This window comes from Musca autumnalis, unplaced genomic scaffold (genome assembly GCF_047663935.1).
Source record: "Musca autumnalis isolate F117 unplaced genomic scaffold, ASM4766393v1 scaffold_4, whole genome shotgun sequence".
NCBI lineage: Eukaryota > Metazoa > Arthropoda > Insecta > Diptera > Muscidae > Musca > Musca autumnalis.
In genome coordinates, this window is record NW_027411977.1 from 6,945,819 (window position 1) to 6,969,603 (window position 23,785).

Genomic DNA, 23,785 nt, shown 5'->3' on the forward strand with positions numbered 1-23,785 from the left:
AAAATCAGCTGACTGCCATATAAATCCTCCAAAGGTATATCTAAATGCAATGAGATTTGTACTAGATTTATTAAATCCAGTTGAGGATTTATGGCTAGTCTAAATTAAATATAACCCTGCAAAAAGCTATAATATAAATAAACGGGCTAATAATATAGGAAATGACGAGTTTTCTTAAAACATGTTTAATGTACACATAGACAAAAGCTATCGGTGTAGCAACAGTTTGGATAAAGCAAATTGAAAATTTTAGACTTTTCAAATTAAAAATTCCGACACACTCCTACTCGTAGATATAAGGGAAGTCTCTCTCTTTTTGTACCCTTAATTACATTCTTGAAAATTAAACTTATTTTAGAAATTGTTAATTTTGCGATACTTTCAAAAATAACTCAGGCAATACAAACACAAATTTATATCGTACTGGTAGGTACTCACCAATTTGGGGGATCGTTATGTGAGGCAGCCAATATCCAAATTCTTCTTCATTATTGTTTGTCTCTTCAAAAAATGGTTCATTTGGTGGGGGGAAGAACCAATTTTGTAAAAAAAAAACAATTGAAAATTGTTCTTGCTGGTTTTGTTGTTGTTATTGTTGCTGCTAATTTTTATTTTGGCTTGATTTCTCTCCTTCGGATTAATGTGGGAAAATGGTTTTGCTAGTTCTTCCTCTCTTTTAAACACCATTACAATCAATTTCCACAATATCCTTGGGAACATCCACAAATTGATAGACCAAACGTTGACCATCCACCTTGGCCAATATCCCTCTTTGATAATAGTAACGCAGGGCACGTCCCATTGTCTCATAATTCATATCAGGTTTATTCTTATGCATACCCCACAGACGTGACACGGCCTTGGAGTCGACCAGTTTGAATACACCCTTTTCCCGATTTGTCCACTTGATAAAACGCGGACAATATTCACGATCTTGCAATAGTTTGAGTAAAAATTCCCACAAATATGTGGTGGAACCTTCACGACTACGTCGCTTGACACCCATCTCAATTTTGGGTTTGCGTGGTTTTTTCACTTTGCGTTGTTGGAAACCACCCAGTTCCAGCATATAGGAGAGATCATAATTAACACTCGATGTGGCCGGTTGTATGACGCTTTGTTGGTGCGAGAGAACGCCATTGGAGGTAAGGACGCCATTGCTGGTCGAACCAACTGTGGGATTAGAGACGGAGGAATGCTGTTGATGTGCGTGCAAAGCATGCTGCTGATGTGGATGTAGGGAATGATGTGAAGCCAAACCGACGGCGGCACGAGGCGGAGAGGGAGTTGTAAAATAGGACGGCGCGCCATATGAGCCATTGGGCGCTGTTGAGCTGCAGGTTACGCTGTTATTAACCACTGGACCGTTGTTGGAGACATTGACGCCGCCGACAACTCCACCTCCGCCACCACCACCAGCCCCATTGCCGGCCAATGGTAGGTAGTAGTTTTCAGCCACTAGAAAGAGGGAGAGAGAGATGGAAACAAAATCGTTTGTTTTAATATAAAATTTCGTTGCAAAGGAGATAAGTCTTAAGATAATAAAATATATATTTTAAAGATAAAATATTTTTTTATTCAATTTTCCCTAAAACAAGAAGATTGACTCGCAATTATATAAACCAGGGCAAGCAAAGTAGGCAATTGTATGACCTACTTACAGGAATGTACAAAACAACACATGTAAACAACGCATATTACACCGAACATTACGAACAACCACCATTGGATCAATCGCGAAAGAGTCTGCCAAAGTGGGTCTGGCAGTAAATCCTGATAAATAAGTTCTCAGAAATATAATTTTGATGTAGGTAATGACGTCATATACCCCGTTACTAAAGTAATGAAGCAAATAAAATCAGTTTTGAGATAAGAAAAATAATATTTACAAAATAGAGGCGGCAATATAAGCCACATACTTGACATAACATTTATGGAAAATGCTAAAATTCAGCAAATAGTTTCATCCACAAGTAGATCCACTGACAACTGGTATTTTCACTCAAAGAAATTTCAATCATGCCAAAGATCTTCGAAAAAAATGTGAAAGTGAATTTTCACTTTTATATTATCAATAAGACTTTGGTACAGTTGTGACAATCTAGGCTAGGGATACGTAAAATCGATTTCGATTAATCGATTATTAGGCGTAAAATTTCTAAAGGTCGTAGTCGAATATTACGTGTGTTCGTTTACTCAAAATTTGTACAAATTGTTACTGGATGTTGCTCGTTTACTATACAGTACAATGCAAAAGACCTTAGTCGATTACAAGAAGTTACTGGACATGTACAAATTTGTACAAATTGTTGAGTAAAGGAACACACCTATTGACTGTGCCAAAACCGGATAATCGATTATTCTTAATCGACTTTCGAAAGACGGAGTCAACTATTATTCGTAGTCGAGCATTAGTCATATTCCATTATTATTCGTTGTCAACTATTAGTCGTGGACGACTATTAGTCGTAGTTGACTATTGGGTGTGCTAAAACCGCGTAATGGACCGTACTTTTTATACATATATACATCATGGCCGTTTATATTCGATTATAATCGGTTTTCGGCGGTTAACGAATAATCGAAAGTCTACTTTTAGTACACTCTCAAATAATCGACTAATCGAAGATCGAGTTTTAAGTTTTTCACGAAAACCGTATAATCGAAAAACCGATTATTGCATTTCACTGCGTATTCCTAATCTAGGCAGTTCCAATTGATCGCGTTGTTTGTATGAAAAAATACGTATGAGTGATTTCAAACCTTTGTTTTTATGAAATCACTCATACGCCTAGGAGCTAAGACCGTGAATTAGGGACTAGATTGACTAGATTCCCAACCCTAGACTTTAGGGCACATTCTCGTATCTTTCTCGATGTTTACTCAAAGTTTAATAAGTGTGCGGCTCAATTGCGTATGATTAATAAATAGTTGTGAAATGTTACTTATACGACATATAAATATTTACATATTAACAGGAAAATGGTTTATTGGGTTCACATATAACAGGAACCATTTAAAATAATAAAAACTACTTCAATAATTCGAATAAATTTACTTATATCATTAAAACCCAGTTTTCAAAGACCTGCAAAAATATGCCAAAAATGGCATTTGACACAAACAAGTTGTTCTTTGTTTGTCATATAAAAACATCTCTTTTTGTTTGTCACAAGACAAACATATGCATGTAAAAGCAGTACTTGAGCTACCTCTTCTTTTGTTTCCTTGCAGAAAAAGAATAAGAATATCAATCAACGACTAAAGAAATAAGCATGTCAAACATGGCGAATAATAAGTATAACAATTGGCGCTGACTGTTGCTGTTTCTAGTTACAACAACTAATGTGGCGGCGGCGACATCCAATGCATTAAACGACTGACTGACTGACTTGCTGGATGGCTTAAACATTCAATTGCTGTTTATTTTGCCTCATACACATCTCTATTTGTGTAGGTTCCATGTACACACAAACACACAGATATGCATATGTTTGTGTGTAAGTTGATTTCTTGTTTTGTTGGTTTACATCCGGCGTCAAAATTAACGAGGAATGTTACAAAATATACTGCAATAAAAATAAAAGTGTTTTTGCAATTCTCATGCACAACAACAACAACATCAACAGCGATAATGAGGACGTAAGCACCGCACAAACATGTTTGTGGAATACCCTACTGCTCTTAAACCAGAATGCACAACCATTTCCATTATTGCATGTGTGTTTTGTTGTTGTTGTTGTTGGTGGTGGTGAGATGTGCTATAACTTTTGCAAGTGAAAGGGGAATAGAGGGACTCCAAGGGAATTTATAAGCAGAGAGTAAGACATTATCAGTATTGAGGTTGTGTATATTTCTTTTTTTTAATTAACAAACTCTACAATAATCTGGAATAAAAACTTAAGCTCCCATATACACATGCAAACAGGCAGTCTCCATACTCCATACATTGTGTGGATGAATGTACTATCTTTAGTGATATGGGAGTCACTAACTAGTCACTAACTAACCAGTCCATTGCTAAAACCTTACTCAACATGAATTGTTGAGTGTGAGAGATATGGGAGAATAAGATAAACCCCCATTATTCTCCCCCTTTAAACTATTAACAGTATAACAGCAACAACAAATTGCATGGCAATGCAATCTCACAATTTCTACAATACTCTATAAAAATGTCGTTTATGTACTCTCTATGATGCTCTTTCTCTCTGCTATACTTTTACTCTATCTTTGTGTGGTTATATTCATAACAGTATTGATATGCTGTCGTTGCTGCTTAAGCCAACAGCAGCAGCAACAACAACACTATACTATGTGAATAGTATACACTGAGAGACCATTGTCGTTATTGCGCTCGTTCGTTTGAAATGAAGAGAGTTGCATGTGGTTGTGACCTTCAGAATTTGTGCAAAGGCAATGTGTCGATGACCACAGATTCATACATTTATACATATAAATATCCGACGTACATACAACAACAATTTAATGTACATATGTTTATTTGAGAAAAAAAGAAGAAAAACAAAACAAAAAAAGCGCACACAAACAACAACAGTAGCAGCAAACTTTGAGTGTTGATGCAGCAGCAATAGAGACGTCGTTTAAATTGCACACATTCAACGGCACACCGTCATGCAAACGAACATATGAAATGAATATCTACAGAATTTCTATACAAATGCGCTAAGCAAAAGAAAATCGGGGTGGGGGCCTGAGGGAGGAAATTTTGGAAAAAAAATTTGCTAAATAGATAGATTTTAGTTTGCCTCTAAATCTTGTTTTATGGTTATGTTTATTGGTGATCTTCTTGTTGTCTATGACGTTCAGATATTTCACAAAGCATGCTCCCACTGAAATTTATTGGCAATTATAAATTTCTTAATTTCACATGATAATTATAGTGACAAACTTTTGTTTATTTCTTTACTGTTTGAGCTGAGTCAGAGTTGAAGTTATTTTTATTATTTGAAATTATGTTTAAATTTGTTTCTATGTACCCCCACAGCCATATTTTAGAAATATTTTTAATATTTTCTTTTTTATTATTATGAGACACAATAAAAATTTAAAACATATGGTGCAACGAGTCGAAATGTCTAAGGAAAGTAATTGCTTGATTTAGAAAACATCTGAAAGAAAGACTAAGGGGTAGAGTAGGACATGCCGTTTCTAAAATTCGTCTCTCTTTGGTAAAATTCTTATTAAAATGGTCACAATAGCCGAAGGGCTTCATAATCGGATTATTGCGACCAGACCGCCGTTTTCTGGTCGTTACCGTACGATACATACTAAGATTTTTTACATACACCTAATTGCTTTGTTCCAAAACTGCAAGAATCTAGTATTTTTCAATCTATTACAATTTATTCCGTTTTGAATGTTAGTCCATATTTACATTAGGCATTTTTCCTTGCGTCAATTGTCAGTTAGACGGCGAGAGAGGGTCTTGAGAGGCAAAGGGTTACCATATGCCTCATCTCTCTCTCCATCAAACTAACAAATGCCGCAAGGAAAATTGTCTAATACAAATATGGACTGAAAAGCTTTACATGGTTTTGGGTGCGGAAACACCCATTTTCAATTAGAAAGGATCTTCATTTAATTTCCATTTGAATACAAATTTAGAACAACTTAGAATATTCGCTTAAAAACATGACGCTCTTAAATTGGAATTATAGCTTCATACACTTTCCTTCTAATCAAAATAAATGTAATAAATAATAAATGTAAATTTTCTTTCTTGTACTTACTTCCACGATTCCATATATTTCTGATTTGAGAATTCTGATACAAATTCGGATGCAGAAATGTACCATTAGCCAAATGAGAAGGATGCGTCGCACAGTGGGGTGGTAAACCCAAACGGGCCTTAAGTTCATCACTGCAAGGCTGGCCGCCTGAGCTAGAACTATCCACATCCGATACCCCACTATCAGCCGGACTGGGAGGAAATGAGCCTGAAAATTATTTAAAAGAGAAACGAACAAAAAAACAACACAATTAATTTCCAATATCCAATTGCAACAATAAAGGAAGTCACGGAGTAAATTTTTTAAATCATTTTTTAATTCGCATTACCTGTTGTCCCTGCACCATAACTCCTGTGATGTGAGCTGTGCAGTGAACCGCCACTTAACAAATTGTGCAACAATGGCCGGTGTGGTATATTCAATGACTGTAGACTATTGTTGCTTGAGGGTCCTGTTAGGCTGTTATGTTGTTGTTGCTGTAGATTAATGCCTCCTCCATGTGTCTGTTGCTGTTGTTGTTGTTGCTGCTGATGTTGATTAGGGGAGGTTAAAACATTTTGCTCGGTCTTTATATTGAGTATAGGACCAGATCCTTGAAACGCTGTTGGATTACCATTTGGATGTTGTGGCGTTAATGGCGTCTGCTGTTGTTGTGTTGGATGTTGATGTGGATGCGGGTGTGAGTGTTGTTGTTGTTGCTGCTGTTGCTGATGCGCCGCTTGTTGCGCATGATGTGATGGTGGCAGGTTGTGTAAATGAGGTCCCGGACTTGTTGATTGTTTGATAATAGGAATTTCGGTATCTGCAATTAAAAAACAGAGAGAGAAAGATTTGTTAAAAATGTTTTTTTTTTTAATATATTACGGATTATGAATACGAGTATTAATTTAAATTTTGACATGTATGTATGTTTAAAAATTATTATTTTTTACTTAAATGTTATGAAAAATAATTTGCAGGCCATTCAATATAAATCACCATGGTGCAATAGTTAGCATGTCGGTTATGTTCGAGGAGAGGATAGGAGAGGAGAGAGAGAGAGTTTAAGTCTAAAGATTTTTTAAATGGTGTTTAAACGCTTCATGGCAATATTTCTTACGAATTGCGTCACACTATGCTCATGGATCTGCCCTCTTTGGTATCAAAAGAAGTCTCTTCTTGTATTCTCTGAGTTATTACTGAGAAAATTTTTTCAGAATAAATTATTTTCTTCGAAAATCATCTTTGAAAAATGAAGCCATGTTTATATTAAATGCGGATAACGGTGCTTTATTAAACAGAGGGCTTCAGTAATAAGGTTTATTTTAATTAAACTCTTTATTTGAGTTCTCATTTATATTGAATATATGTCAAATGAAAAATCTTTATTAAAAGCCTTTGGGTGTAAACATAGTCTAATATTCCTGACTATGATTTTTGAAATTTTTTTAATCACATTTATATAAAGAAGCTATATCAAGTGCTGAATTAAAGGATATTTCTATAAAATGAGTAGTTAAACCAACATTGAGGAGCTCCCAATTTGGGATTTTAGAAATTTTTTATACAAATGGAAACTGTAATTGTTTTTTGAAAATTTTTCATTTTTAGGCGAACATCATTTTTAGTGTTAATTTTTAATTAATTTCTCTTTGGAATCAAGCTTAATGATCAATAATGCAAGTGAAACTGTAATTTTTAAATCCGTAAAATCGTAGTAGTTTGGGATGTTTCAATGAAACAATGAGTTGTATTAAAAAGAAATTTGGTGCAAACTTAACCTAAGACAAACCTAACCCTTGGCAAAGTAAAAGAAGTATAAAAACTGTGAAAATTGTTAAATCCTTAAAATTTTAACCCGAATTATTTAGGAGTATACCAACTTTTGGGTGCCACCGTGGTGCAATGGTATGCACACCCGCCTTGCACACTGAAGGTCGTGGGTTCGATTTCCCGGCCAGTCAACACCAACAATTTCAACGGTGGCAAAATACCCCTCAGTAATGTTGGCGACATTTTCTGAGTATTTCAGCCTTGTACAACTTCTCTACAAGTGGTGTCTTAGACACGCCGTTCGGACTCGGCGATAAACAGTAGGTCCCATATCATTGAGCTAATATGAATCGGGGTGCACTGATTGATATGAGAGAAGTCTCCCATGTCCCGCCTGGGATGTTTGTGGAACAATTATATATTATACCAACTTAATTGGGATTTTTATTAAAAACTCCTTGGTGTGAACACATCATAAACTTCTTGATTGGGATTTCTAGCCGTCTTCACGACCAAACTGAGGAAAAGAAACAGTATCAACAGTAAAAGTTGGATTATTTATTTTATATCATCGTTCAATACCCACAGACCAAAAACTTCATTGCCATTCAAAAAAGTCTTCAAAGGAAACTCCAAACAAAACATGACTAATTTCGATTTCATTTCACTTTGAGAATTTCTTTTATGGTTTTATGTTAAAACTTTGTGATTTTGTTGCATTTGCCTGCCATTTGTTGCAAAAAAAAATATTAGAAAAAACAACAACAACATAAAATTTACTTTTGCTTTTCACTGGCGCATGCATGCAACCAGCCAGCTTTGCATGCAGCGTGACAGGCAAGATACAGTGCAAAGGGAAAAATTTTGCAGAGCTTGGGTAAAAGTAAAAGTGCATTTTCACTGATTTCTTTCTGGCCGATGAATAGGCAGCCAAGCTGTTTGGCCCAAGCAAGCAGCTAGCTAACCAACAAACAACCAGCCAAACAACTCATCAACAAACTTTAAGCTGATATTTTTGCCAAACAGTCAACAGAGATTGCACAGAGTTTGTTATCTTTAGGGTAGAAAAGTGTTAAGTCTAAATTTTCAAAAAGTTAAAAAATTAAATATAAAAAATTAAGCTGTACAAAACACTTATAAAAGTTGTATTGTTGTAAGGGTCCGAGTCAGAGGTATTTTATTCAAAAATTTTATGCATAAATTTGCGTTGAGAGTGAACACCGCGTGAGTATGAATCGCGAGTTGTAATATTATGTCTATACTTAAACGTATCGAATTGCAACAATTGCATTGGTTAGGTCATGTCATGGGAATGAACTATGGTGCTCTCCAACTTATATGTCTTAGAAGAAACAAAGAAAAAAATCCCCATGATTTTCATGAATACAATATCCCAAAACATGATATTCAAAATTGCAGAAGAAAAATAACAATAAGTTAAGATCCTCTGAAGTCCCTGAATCTACATCATAAAATATAAATTGTATTTTTGTATATAAATATGTAAAAATATCACCTTATTTCATACTCATATACTTAAGTCATTTTACATGTTAGCCGATAGCTTTTATTGCTAGTGCTTTTGTAATTTTTCTTTATAATAATTTATAATTATAATAAATATCTTTAAATAAATAAATAAAAAATAAGTTAAGATCCTGTTAACAACTTGGTAAAAAACCTAGTTGGAAAAATTCGTCCTGTATCTATTCAAGAAATCAAAAGTGCAGTCAAACGTCTTTATTACGGATCGTTTTATAAAATTAAATATGTATTCCCCCACTAATTATCTCTTTATAACTCATTTTCTCTATAACGTAGTAATTGTTCGTCCCCAGTGGGTATAAGTTCAACTGTATCAACCCAAAAAATTAGTGCAACTATTGTCCCAATAATTTATTTATTCACCAATTTTTACATTTATTTATTTACATTTTTTATAATTACAGCATTATGGACTTAGTATATTTGAACTTTCAACCAGACGATATGCTGCATTTCATTGCTCGCTCCTACTACTTAATACCAAATATACACAACAAAAGCCCCATAGCTTTTTTCAAACTAAAAAAATTACCAATACCAGTTACTCTGCAGCAGGCAATTGACTTACAGGTCTATGTAGTGAACTACAGCAAATTAACATTCACTCTCCTGAAATCCCTTTTTTCTCTTGCTCTCCCCACAATAAGCCCTCACACTTTGTGAACATTAAAGGAAATCTTAAAGGTTGTGTTCTGTTGCATTCGTTGCAGCGGATGACAAGTATGATTGCAGCAAGATAGTGCATATTGAGGTTTCATTAAGTATGTGTGTGTGTGGGGTTGAGTACTCAAATTGGCTGGCTCTATAAAACGAGCCTCCCTGACACGGCGACCACTAACAACAACGATCCCCCTTATGAAGTACAATTGCTTACAAACCTAAACTCCTCCCACCCGCTCCCCTCAACAACTAGTATCCAACTGCACATGAATGTATGTTTGTATGTGCATACATTTAAAACAACAAACAATTGGCCGCGAGAGAGGAAGAGAAATCAGGTCAAGGCTCGTTGTTGTCGTCGACGGCGTGCTACTACTGTGTGTGCACAGTGTAAAAATCGTATACAATTTATGCTTGCATTATTGCATGATGGTGTTGGTGTTGTTGTCGTTGCCTTTGCCTGCTAAAAATGTTACCCATTTGAATTGTTTTGATGTTGTTGTGGATGATGACGATGTTGGGGGTGGTGGGCGACCATGTCTGTGCCACTTAATTCAATGCAGGCATATTTCATGTTGTTGAGCTGGCTGTGGTGGTGCCTGTTGGTTCATTGCATTCATTTGAGTGGCTGGCTGTTTGTTTGTTTGATTCTCTTATTTTGGTCAATTGCAACAAACGGCATATAAACACACTATCTGTGCAAAAATTCAAATGAAGTTTCGCACACACACACACTCACACATTTGCTGTGAGTTACATTTCTTTCCGGTGATTTCCCAAAACATCCAACCATTCGAGAGCCTAAAGAAATAAATATTTGTTGTGTTGTATTGTAATGTGTATTTGTAACCAGTTTCAAATGGAAATTGCCCAATTTCCAAACACCAACACCTTTTACTTTGGCCACTTGACACTTTTTCGTTATGGACAATTGATCGATTTGTCTTGGAGCAAAACAAAATTTGTTAATCATCAACGTGTTTTTTCTGTCACTTCTCTTTTTCACACAATAACTGGCATGGTCTTTTAATATGTATGCCATACACGTTTTAATTTGTTGTTGTAATAACAATGTAGTGTGTAATTTTGTTTTTTTTTGTTAATTGCAATTACATTTCTCAATACAGTATTTATTGACTACAGGCTACAAAATAAATTGTAATATTGTTTTGTGTCACATAAAAAGGCATGTGGTTTATATGAAAAAAAAGAAATTCCCACAAAAGTTGCAGAAGGGACATGGGGAGACTTCTCGACTTCTCTCATAGTGACATGGACATCTTTCTAAACAACAAGACCAAATAGCCTGATGATTGTTTCTTGTTATGGACACTAATATTTCTTGGGGAACTGATAAAAACAGCCCACAGTAATTAAAAATTTTGGGCGTTTGAATCGACAAAAGTTTTGCGGAGGATATACTGAAAGGAATGGATCGACATTGACCATTATGGAAGTGGATCTCCAGCCACTACATATGGTGCATATGGGATTTTTACACCCTTCGGACTACTTTCTCAAGAAGTATGGACTTGCCCCTGAAAAAACTTGTACCATCGTAATTGAGGCAGCGAATACAAGTTGCTTCAACAAAAATCAAAGTGATTCGATTGCAGGTCTTAAAGTAAACTTATCCGAAATTTTGTGTGGGAGGTACCGGATGGGGTAGACAAATATAGTCCATATTTGAACCTGATCTATATCAGGAAGATATATTAGGATGTGTAAAGTATGGACCAATTCGGCCACTCCCTTCAAGAGTTATCGTACGAACAATTTTTCCGAATATTTTTGAACTTTTGTGGGGGAGGTACCTGAAGGAGTGGACCGATATGGCTTATCTTCGAACTTAAACTAAGTTTGGACCAAGTATTACTAAGGCTAAATGTTGGACCGAATCGGCAGATCCGTTCTAGAGTTATCTTGCGCTCCAACCACCTCACACGGTGTCATAGGGTTTTTTTGCAACTTTCATGCTATTTTTCTATATTTTCTCAGGAAGTATGGACTTGCCCCTAATGAAACTTATACCGTAGTATTGAAGTCAGTGAATAAAAGTTGCTAAAACAAAAATCAAATCGATTCGAGATATGGCCCTAAACTGAACTTTTCCGAAATTTTGTGTGGGAGGTACTCGAAGGAGTGGATCGATTGAGTCCATATTGAACCCTTATCTAAGTCTGGTACACATTTCAGGATGTGCAAAGTATGGACCAAATCGGTTACTCCCTATAAGAGTTATCGTGCGCACAATTTCTCCGAACATTTTCGAACTTTTGTGTGGGAGGTACCGGAAGGAGTGGACCCATATAGCCCAACTTCGAACTTGAACTAAGTTTGGGCAAAATATTACGAAAGCCAAAATTTGAACCGAATCGGTTCATCCGTTCGAGAGTTATCGTGCGCTCCAGCCAGCCAGACAGACAGACGGACGGACATTGCTCAATCACATCCAAATTGTCTGAAACACATTTCGTCCAAACATACTTGGGGTCTAAAACCATTATTTCGATGAGGCACATTTTGTCCGTATGAATGTGTGTGTATATACCCTCGTTATCATACATGCTGAGGGTATAAAAATATATATTTTTCTTAAAAAATGCTTAGAAAGTCTCAAAAAATCATTTTCAAATAAAATTTTAAGTTTCCTCGCAAAAAAAAAAGATCTCGGCCTAAGTGGATTAAAAAAAGGTGAGGTACAAACCACTTTGAAATGATTTTTTTTATTTAATGTAATTTTAAGATTAGATAAACCATAAAAAACATCACACACAAACCACTTTGCAATAATTTTTTATTTTTTATCGAATCGCCTTATATATAAGATTTTATCTAATATTAAATATAAACTTGTCAAAACAATATACAGGGAAACCAGCGCGTTCTGGAGTGATGGCTTTTATACAATCTCGTTTCTCTGTAACATATTTTGATGATTTTTTAAGATTAGATAAATTACTACATATAAGGTGATTCGATAAAAAACCCCTCACGAATGATTTAAAAAAATATATTTCAAATTGGTTTAGGCGTGAGATTTTATTTATCAAATCGAATTATAGAGAAGATTTTATCTAATCTTAAATAAATAGTCATCAAAATATTATAAGAAGTCAATACCCTAATGTATTTAAAAGCGCTTAAACGACCCATAATATTTGTAAGCGTGGCAACCGCAACACCTACTCAGAACTGAAAATGTTTCAAATATTTACATTTGCGAAGATATAATTAAGAAGCGAAATAAAGAGGAACAATAGAACCTTTTTTCTTTACGAAGCGTGTCCTAAATTGATGGCTTATTGTGGCAGTTTCCATTGTTTGTAATCTTTTATTTATAAGTCAATTACATTTAACCGTTAACTACTGTTATTATATTGAGTTGTGTTGTAAGTTTTTTTTAATATCAATGAATAACCAAACACATTTTGATTTGGTTTTTTTTGTAAATTTGTTTTTGCACACACATTTGGTATTGCAACAAAATTTGCAAGTACATAATGTCACGTGTTAGTCATAATTACTAAGAAATGATTGTTTAGTTTTATTAGTTTACCAAAAAGTAATAATAACAATAGTTTTTTTATGTAGCCTTGAAATATTTTGTAAACAAATAACCTTAAAAAGACATCGAACACCAAACACAAAACAAACAAACAAAAAATGTGCCACTTTTTTTCTTTGCAAAATTTACAATTATTAATGCGTAATTAATAACAAAATACAATGAGAATAATAAAACTAATTGAAAATAAATAATTTGAAAAGGAAATTGTGTTTGGAAATTGTATATAAGAAATATATTTTTGCAATATAAGGCAATGGCAAGATTTGTTACCACCTACACCTACATTGCAGTATGTATTTGCATTATAAGAGAACTTTCTAATACTTCTGCCTGAGATTGATAGATACAACTGAGGAGATGAACTAAGCTCTTTATTTTATAGTGAAAACAACTAATAAAATATTTTTTGGATCACTTTTTCAGAAAAGTAATGAGGATTTGGCGAAATCAGAAACAATAGCCTCCATTCTCTGCCTTTCCTGGAAGCAAATCAATGTAACTATAACTCACTTTTTTATTTTAATAAAACTTTTTATAAAATATTATAAAAATATTACAAGTTTAAAAATTGCAAAATTTCCCATTGAGTTTTCAAGACCGCGAACCTTATAAAAGCTTGTCATTCAGGTGCAACTTCAAGGTGCAGTTTTTACATTTCATAACATCACGAAAGGAATAATTTTTAATTTCTTATAATTTTACATTATTTTTATTTTATACACTATTTTTATATTGTATTATTTATTATAATATTATATTACACTATGAATATAATAGTACTAAATATTTGGGTCATTTCCTCAAATATATTTGTTTTGTTTGTTCCAAAAATGTCAAAAAGTTTTGATTTATAATTCCTGCACATACCCCCATTTTATTTTGTGCAACACATATAAAATATTTAAAATATATATTTCCCAATCCCTTAAAAAAAAACATTTATAAACTTACAAAACACCAACATTTTCATGACCTTAGAATTTTATGTTGCATTTATGTAAATTTTGTGTGTGTGTTTCAATTGAAACGGAAGTTTTAACATCATCATTAACGGTATTTTAAATTTTGAGTAGGTATGCCATGGTGCAGTAAGCAATACCCTTCAAAATTAAAAAAAACAACGGTTTATTTATTGCATATAACTATCCATACACCTCCGCCACACAACAACAACAGCAACAAAAATTCGCATTCATTCAAAACAAAACAACAACAGTGCAGCAAAAGAAACAAATCAAATAAAAAATAAATAAATAATAAAAACGAACGGAATAAAATGAATTTTTGCTTGGACTTGAAATTTGTTGCTTTTTTCTTCTGTAAAAACCAACAACAACAACAAATCAAGCAACCAACAAAAAACTGTTATGTATACATTTTGCGGTTAAGCCGGTTACATCATATTCACACAAACGCAGCAGCAGACAACAACACAGCACACTTATAGGTAAATATAAAGTTTTTGGATAGTAGGTCAATGAATAAACTGCCGTGTGCCGTGTCTTTTTCCTGTGCTTTTGCTGTTGTTGTTGCTGCAGTGTTTTGTTTTTTGGCTATTTAGGGCCAAACCGACTGAGCATGCGCAAATGTTAACTTCCAGTTTTTTTGGCGGTGGCGCAATGTGAATAAACGGACGGTTGGTGGATGGATGAATGGAGGCAAAAAATCAAATAAACAAACAAAAAAACTATAAGAGAAAGAGCATGAGCATAAACGTCAAGTGGTTGAGTCTTTATGTGGCGCGATGACGTCTGCTTAACAATATTAAAAACAATAAATTAAAAACAAATTTATGAAAGCCGAATAAAAACAAAAAAATCTCATAGCGCCCGAAGCCAAAATAATAACAATTTTACCTGTCAAAAAACACACACACAGACACAAAATGTGCAGCAAAAAATATTGTTCAGAGATAAAAAATTTTATGGATGTTGTAAAAAGGCCTGTCGTTTTATTTATACAGTCAAACGTGAGTATAATGAACTTGTAGGAACCCGGATGTTATGTTAACATGACGCACGGGATATGTATATTGCAATGAAATAACCCAAAACTGAGACGCAATTGAAAATATCCCATGAAAGTGTGCACATATGAGAGAACGTGACAGGTTAATTGGGTTCTTTTTAAATATTGAAGTACATATTATATATATATATATATATATATATATATATATATATATATATATATATGGGTCATTATATGTTACCTTTACTATAGGATAGATTTTGAAATGCAAACTAAATAAATTTGTAGGTTTTAAAATTATAAATTTCACATTAAAAATAATATGAAGACAGTATGCTTTTAAATTTGATGATAATTTGTAACTTTAAAATAACCAGAAGGCTATAATTTACGCAATGATTCGAATTCTGTTTTAAATGAAACTATGTAATTTTGGTCTAATCAAAATTTTTCCATTTTAATTTTTAAAAATATATGTCTGTTCCAAAATCATAACATTGTTTCCTTTATGTTATCGAAAAAATAGTTAAAATTAGTAGATTCTTGCAGTTGTGGAACAGACCATATATTTCTGGTCAATAGAAATTTTCAAAATTTTTCGTGGTGGTTGAAAAATCAGAAATATATACCACTCAAAACTGATAGAGTATACTCATGACGGAATAAAAAGGTGTAATGCCAAAAACAGCTGATCATCATACTTTGTAGTTCTCAAAATGCATTATTGTGAATAAAATCTCATACAAAATGTAAACAAGCAATTCACACCAATGCATTATTGTGACCAAATTTGACGTTTGGTATGATTTGATCGTGGTGGAATAAGAAGGTGTTACATCAAATCATTTCAAACGTCAAATTTGGTCACAATAATGCATTGGTGCGAATTGCTTGTTTACATTTTGTATGTGATTTTATTCACAATAACGCATATTGACAACTGGCATGAAGATCAGCTGTTTTTGGCGTTACACCTTATTATTAACCATGGGTTTGATATAACATTTCTTATTCCACCATGATTATATTCCACATAATCAGCTGATAATATCAGGGCTTTGAAGATGTATTTATCGATAACAATCGATTACACCATATGATGATGAAATAAGGTAATATTCCGATTATTTTTCAAAATATTGGTAAGGGCAAAATCTATTGGATTGAACATTAACTCGACAAAAAAATCAGAAGTGAACTATAGATTAACACGCTGAAATATAGAATATACAAATGGTTTGAATAAGAATTTCCTGATGTTCTTATAGAAGTGGAAATATACACATCAAAACATGGTGCTAAAGGTCAGAGTAGCGGAAAAGACTACACCGTTTTAGAATTCAAAGTAAGTGCATCAATTTATTCTTTAGGGGCTGGATTCTTGTTCTATGAAAATTTGAATTGAAAAATATTTTCTTTGTAATATTTTTCATTTGGCATTTATTTCTTTTATAAAAGGTTTCATTACACATTTTCATAGAGAGAGAATTGAGATCCAGCTCTATTTAGTTAAATCGGCTTAGTTATGGAGGTATATATTATATGTAGATTTTTTTGATGATATAGCGAGAATCATGGGAGAGAGATACAAAGCAACACTTGTAGAGTTTGATAAGCGACTAACAAGTTGCCCCCACTAAAAAAATGCTTGAATATAATCCTTGGCGCTAGAAATTGAAGTGGCTTAGAAAGTAAGTAGAATGCCTAAATGGACTTAATAATTTTTTATTTTTATTTAAAATAAATAAAATTTTGACATATTTAAAAATATACATAAATAATGGGTGATTATTTGGAGGACGTGATGATGATCCATTAGGGCATAAAGATTCAAATTTGTATATATCTTAAATATCAAAGGAGAGACTTTAAAATGTTATTACTGCCGACACTGAAATAACTTATTTGAATTAAAATGTTAACTATGCTTAACCAAAACATAACCTATATTTAAGCTAATCAGAGAAGAGTTAAAAAGTGTTAAGTTAGGCGCAGTTGAACATTCAATACCTCCACAATAAAGATACAATATTTAAAATAAAAATTAACCACTATATGAAGGTCACGGTGCTCTTGAATCAAATTTAAATGGAAGGTGCTTACACCTGGAAAGTTTTCGCGGATTCTGAAACTACAATGTTCATAGATGAGAAAAATCAAAAAAAAAAAAAATCGCAGGAGCGCTTTTTAAAAAAATCCCGATTCAAGTTGACATTTTTAGGGGTTGTTTAGGTTTTCACGATTTTTGTTAGAAACCGCAAGTCCTATCAAATTGAGACTGAACACAATGTTGTAGCTACGAAAATTTTCTACAAGATTGACCTTTACGGTATTTTCGTAGGTTTAACCATTTTTGAGATATTGAAGTTCTAATTGGGACAATGCACTGACTGTATCGCCCCCTTATAAAACAATGTCATGAAGGGTGCGCCTTAACTAACTTTTAGTGAAAACCGCTTACACAGAGGAAGTTTTTGTGAATTCTGAAACAGCAATGTTCATAGATGAAAAAAAATCCAAAACAAGAAAAAATCGCTGTTTAAATAAATCGCGGTAAAAATTCACATTTTTAGTGATTTTTAGGTTTTCACGATTTTGTTTGGAAACCGCAAGTCCAATCGAAACGGAACTATAGAAAATGTTGTAGCTGTGAAAATTCTCTACAGGATTGACGTTTATGATTTGTTCTCAGGCTGTACCATTTTTGAGATAAAGAAGCTCAGTTTACATTTTCGCGATTTTGCTTGAATACGGCAAGTCTTATTGGCATGGTGACTGAGAAAATCTTATAGCTGTGAAAATTCTCTACAAGACTGGCTTATGTAATTTTTCCTAGGTTGTATCATTTTTTAGATATATCAGTTTAAGTTGGGAAATTGTAGTCATGGCATTGTTTTATAAGAGGCGATACAGAATTGAATTGAATTTGAATTGTCCCAATTTCAACTTCTATATACGAAAATATCATTTGGGTCAATCTTATAGAGAATTTTAATAGCTACATTTTTTTTATTCCGATTTTGATAGGACTTGCGGTTTCCAAGCAAAATCGCAAAAACCTAAACAACCCCTAAAATGTCAACTTGAATCGCGATTTATTTAAAAAGCGCTCCGCTTGATTTTTCTCATCTATGAACATTGTAGTTTCAGAATCCGCAAAACTTCCCAGATGTAAGCACCTTCCATTTAAATTTGATTCAAGAGCACCGTGAGGTGTGATGTAATGAGCATTTTCTACCTTTGAGAGTCCAAAATATTTATGTTCCGTTTTTCAAAAAGTGTTTTAGTCAGCGGCAAATTACAGCCGCCAATACGTAATCGAAAGCAAAAGTTGACTTTTAGACTTTTCGATTTTTGGCTTTAACTAAAAATTCGACTTTTTGATATTTTCAGTTCTGACGAATTAGTTAAAATCGACTTGTTTACATACATATTATTAATTTAATCTCGTTCATCTAATCCAAGCTTGTCTGTATCTAGCCAAGCATAGTTTAGCAAGCATATACATATATTCGAGCTTGGAACAATGTGTGTATATGTGAGTATAGTTCAAGATTTGTTTGATTAAATTAATGTTGAGAGAGAGATATGGTATGTGTGAATCAACACCTCTTGCCCATAACGCATGCGACAGTTACTCTGTTTCCCATTGAAGCATAAAAAGGGAGTTGATAATTTGTATGATTTTTGTCAAATTAATGTTGCTGTTAATCTTCGCTGTTTGTTTTCTCAGCTTGGCTCTTCACAAGCACCATGGCTGTGAAGTGAGTGGCTGGGATTTATAATAAATTAGCCACGCTATGGCTAAAATTATGCAATTTTATGGCAACATAAGTTTCGTAGGGTACCTATCATACATAAAAACCTCAACCAAACAATGCTAACCCTAGGCCAATGGCTAACAAATGAAACAAGACATCAATAATAATGATTGGGAGTTTTATGCGAAATTGAACACAATGCGGCCAGCAGCACCTCCATCAACAGTTACCATTTAGCTTTTTCTTTATTTCTTTTTTATGGTTGTTTGGTATATTGACCTGTGTCATTAGTCCTGAAATATTTCACATGAAATACCGTTAACCACTAACGTGTTATTTTTTTGTTTTTGCTTATTGCCTGGAACCTGATATGTTTCACAAAAAAAGATGTTGGAGTTGTAGTTTGTAATCGCTTACTTGTATTGTGAATGTTTCTATTATTTTTCGTGTATGGCAAATATTTAAACAACTTTGATTTTATTTTATTTTTGATTTGTGGGTACTCGTGTCGTTCGTTATAAAGCCACAATCAAATAACAAAGTCATGACTGCTTAACGCCACGCAAAAAGAAAACAAATAAAAGATACAAAAAAAAAAGAAAAGAAAAAGTTCAATGATATTGATCTATATACAGTTTTTTTTGCTTTGTGGTGTGTGATCATAATTCAAGTGTATTATTCGCACATGACTCTTTATTATTTATTGCTATGAAAAAAAGTACTATTACTTTTGCAATTTTGAGGTAAAGTGCCATTCATTTTTTTTGGTGGAGGATTGGTTAATACAAAAAAAAATTTTGGTGTTTCAGTCATCATTAAGTGGCCCAATCCATGCATATGAGATTTTATGCAACACCATTTTTTATTGAAGGAAACAAAGAGCCACAGTATTTACAACAATTATTAGACCTTGAAGTTTCAAATGTGTTACTATTTGCAATTTCCTATTTAAAAGTTGTTATCTTTTTGGTCAAATTCGATCGGTTTTTTAACGATTGAAACACTTAAGAAATAAATTGCACCCACATGAACTACATTATACATTACAACGTAATGACATCGGACTAACTTTTGTATTATCTGTAAGACGAAAAATAACGGGTTACTAGTTTAACAACAACAAGACGAAGCAGCAGTAATGTTTAGATCAGTGTGCTGAAATGGAGAATGGTAATGTTTTTTTTTTTTGAAAAATAATCTATTGATGGGTCCCAAAAAAGTGGAGATCTAAAATAATCTATTAATTGAGTATTTTAGATCTTAGGACACCTCGAAACATAGAAGATAGAGTAGGTGAGTTGGGTTGGGTAGTTGGGTTATAGTGCCCTGATATGGCATTAAACGCAAGTGTTTGAATTTATTCCCAAACTTTATAAGGGGTAAATCGGCGTAGGTATGTATGTGTGTGGTTTTATAATATATTTATATATACGTCACGATTATTACGAAAACATGGCGAGAATAATGGATGAGAGCTGACAAGGCAGTAATTTGGTGCTATAGGAAGTAAAAGGCCTAAATGGCGTTAAAATTTAGGTTTATAAAAATATATATACTTTGTGATTATTTTGAGGCCCTAATGAGGACTCATTACTTTTGCCAGATATGTTGGAGGGCAAAAGCCTTCAGAGTCTGGTAATAATTCGAACGAATTTAAATTCGATCCATCTTAGAGAAACACGCCACAAGAATAGCATCCCAGCAAAAATTCTCATTACAAACCTCCTTTCCCATCCATTATTTTAACAAGGGCATGTCGCGCGAATTTTCTGGTTATTTAGTAACCACTAAAATAAGTAGTCAGAATCTACTCAGTATCTACTTATTTCAGGGGTTACAAAATAACAAGATATTTCGCGCGACATGTCCTTGTTAAAATAATGGGTGGGAAAGGAGGTTTGTAATGAGAATATTTGCTGGGATATTAAAAAATATATACACTTTGTGATTATTTCGAGGACTCTTAAACTAAACAACTAATTTTTCAAAATGTATTCGCCTCTTTAGAAATACGCATTTCATTTAGAATGTACATGTTAGGGGCCAGTGATCTTTTTTGTGAGTAACTGTTTTAAATTTTTTTTTATTAAAAAAAAACATAATATTAAAATAATTTTCTTATAGGCTTGAATTACTAATCACCAATCAGTGGCCCCACCTTAGCTAAGGTTATCAAGTCGTTGATTACCTTTACACAAACATATGCATCTATTAATATTTTCTTTTGATTTATTGTTTTCATTTCAATATTCATTATCAATGTAGAAAAATACTGACCTAAAAATAAAACCAAAAAATTGCATTTGACATTGTCAAAAGAAAAAAGACTTGCCCAACAACTATAACCAGAAATCCAACAAATGTTTATTTGGGACTCTTCCTCCATTAGTTGCTGGCCCAACCACTAGCTGGGCTGCCAGCTTAGCTTGTATGCTAATTGCATCTATTCAAATAATAAAAATATAACTTTTCATGTTATTTTTGGGGAGGAAATAATTCAATTTTGAAATACAACATTTCAATTCAGGTTTAATGAAAACTTGTTTTCATATTCTTCCCCATTTTCCATGTTATCATTTTTTTGTTTGTTTTGGTTTTGACATTATAATTTGAATTTGATTAAGTTTTTTGTTTTAATGGGGGATGCAATCAATGACTGTGATTCATTTTCATTAAAAATAGAATGTTCGAGAAATACATTGCTTGTTTTAGGGGGAATTCAATATATTTTATAAAGCCATATGTAATGAAAAATTAAATTTTGTGACATACAAATGTAATGTTATTTGTTATTTCATTGAAAATACATAGTGCAATATTTTGTAAAATAGATTAAGATTATTTTTATTAATGCGGTCTGAATATAGGGAGATTTTTTGCGGCCATGCAATACCCATCAAGAACAGCTGATCAGTTGACTAATTGGAAAAATTGATTACAATGAAAAGGTAAACCAAATGTAAACAAATTTTGACATTTGTTGTGATTTTTGGGCATCCTGTGATATATCTTCCTATTACATCATGTCCCTTTATATATTTCTTACAAATTCATCTATAAACAAGTATATTTAAATATATTATAATTTTTCTTATAAACAAAAAATAAAATAAATACATTTGCTAATTTTTAAGGAAGTGAAAATAATTTTGCAAAAGAAATATATATTTTATTTGGTTTTCTATTTTTATAATTGTTTATGTTAAAAATATGCATTTAAAATAAACAAATGCAAACATATACACATTCACTACAATCAAATATATGTATATACATATATATTATGTATGTGGACATTCATATTAAGGGAATGAGTAAACAAATAAAAAAATCATAAACAAATATATATTCTATAATATTTAATAAAAATGTATTTGAAGAAACAAACAAAAAAAGATATCATCTGTTGATGTGCCTTTTTTGTTTGGGGTGCACGTAATCAATTAGTCAGCTTATGGATTCTAAAAGCAGACACTGAAAAAAAAATAATATTTTAGAGAATGATAAAAGAAACAAAAATACTTCCACAGCTAATCCCAATTGGACACCCATAATTCCCTAATATCATTGAGTGCAGACTGTTTTTATTCAATTCGTATTGAAACTATAGCGATTTTCACTATCTGACATTCTAAATTTTAAAAGTGGGCGGAAATAACTGTTCTTCAATTATTCCACATATACTTGAGAACATTTGAGTACTTTAGATTTCCCACTTTTACGTAAACACGGTGTACCTTAAACAAATTTAAATGAAAGGTGCTTACACCTGGGAAGTTTTTGCAGATTCTGAAACTACAATGCTCATAGATGAGAAATATTAAGAAACAAAAAAAAAAATCACCGGAGGGATTTTTAAATAAATCGCGATTTAAGTTCACATTTTTAGGGGTTCTTTAGGTTTTCACGTTTTTGCAAGTCCTAAAGGGCCTAAAGAAAATGTTGTAGCTGTGAAAATTCTGCACAAGATTGACCTTCCTGATATTTTCGTAGGTCTTACCGTTTTTGAGATATAGAAGTTCAAATTGAGACAATGCACTGACTGTATCGCCCCTTTATAAAACAATAGCATGAATGGTGCGCCTTAACTAACTTTAAATAAAAAACGCTTACCCAGGGGACGTTTTTGTGAATTCTGAAACAGCAATGTTTATAGATGAGAAAAATCCCAAAACTAGAAAAAATGCTGTAGTGATTTTTAAATAAATCGCGGTAAAAATTCACATTTTTATGTGTTTTTTAGGTTTTCACGATTTTGCTTGGAAACCGCAAGTCCAATCGAAATGGAGCTAAAGAAAATGTTGTAGCTGGGAAAATTCTCTACAGGATTGACGTTTATGATTTGTTCTCAGGCTGTACCATTTTTGAGATAAAAAAGCTTAGTTTGCATTTTTAGTTTTTTTTTGTTAGGGTTTCGCGATTTTGCTTGAATACGGCAAGTCTTATCGGACCTGAGAAAATCTTATAGCTGTGAAAATTCTCTACAAGACTGGCGTATGTAATTTTTCCCAGGTTGTACCATTTTTTAGATATATAAGTTTAAGTTGGGAAATTGCAGTCATGACATTGTTTTATAAGGAGACGATACAGAATTGAATTGTCCCAATTTCAACTTCTATATCTCAAAAGTTGTAAAACCTACGAAAATATCATTAAGGTCTATCTTGTAGAGAATTTTGATAACGACAACATTTTCTAAATTCCCATTTTGATAGGACTTGCGGTTTCCAAGCAAAATTGCAAAAACTTAAACAACCCCTAAAAATATCAAC

General features: G+C 33.0%; 1 protein-coding gene across 1 annotated transcript in view; it reads right to left on the minus strand.

Annotated features, from left to right (window-relative positions):
* Positions 1–605: 605 nt before the first annotated feature.
* Eip74EF (Ecdysone-induced protein E74) overlaps positions 606–23,785 on the minus strand; it is a 45,295-nt gene continuing 22,115 nt past the window's right edge. Inside the window, 4 exon segments of the mRNA XM_073985844.1 lie at positions 606–739; positions 742–1,458; positions 5,754–5,960; positions 6,082–6,555. Coding sequence (XP_073841945.1) covers positions 693–739; positions 742–1,458; positions 5,754–5,960; positions 6,082–6,555 — 1,445 coding nt within the window. The 3' untranslated portion in view covers positions 606–692.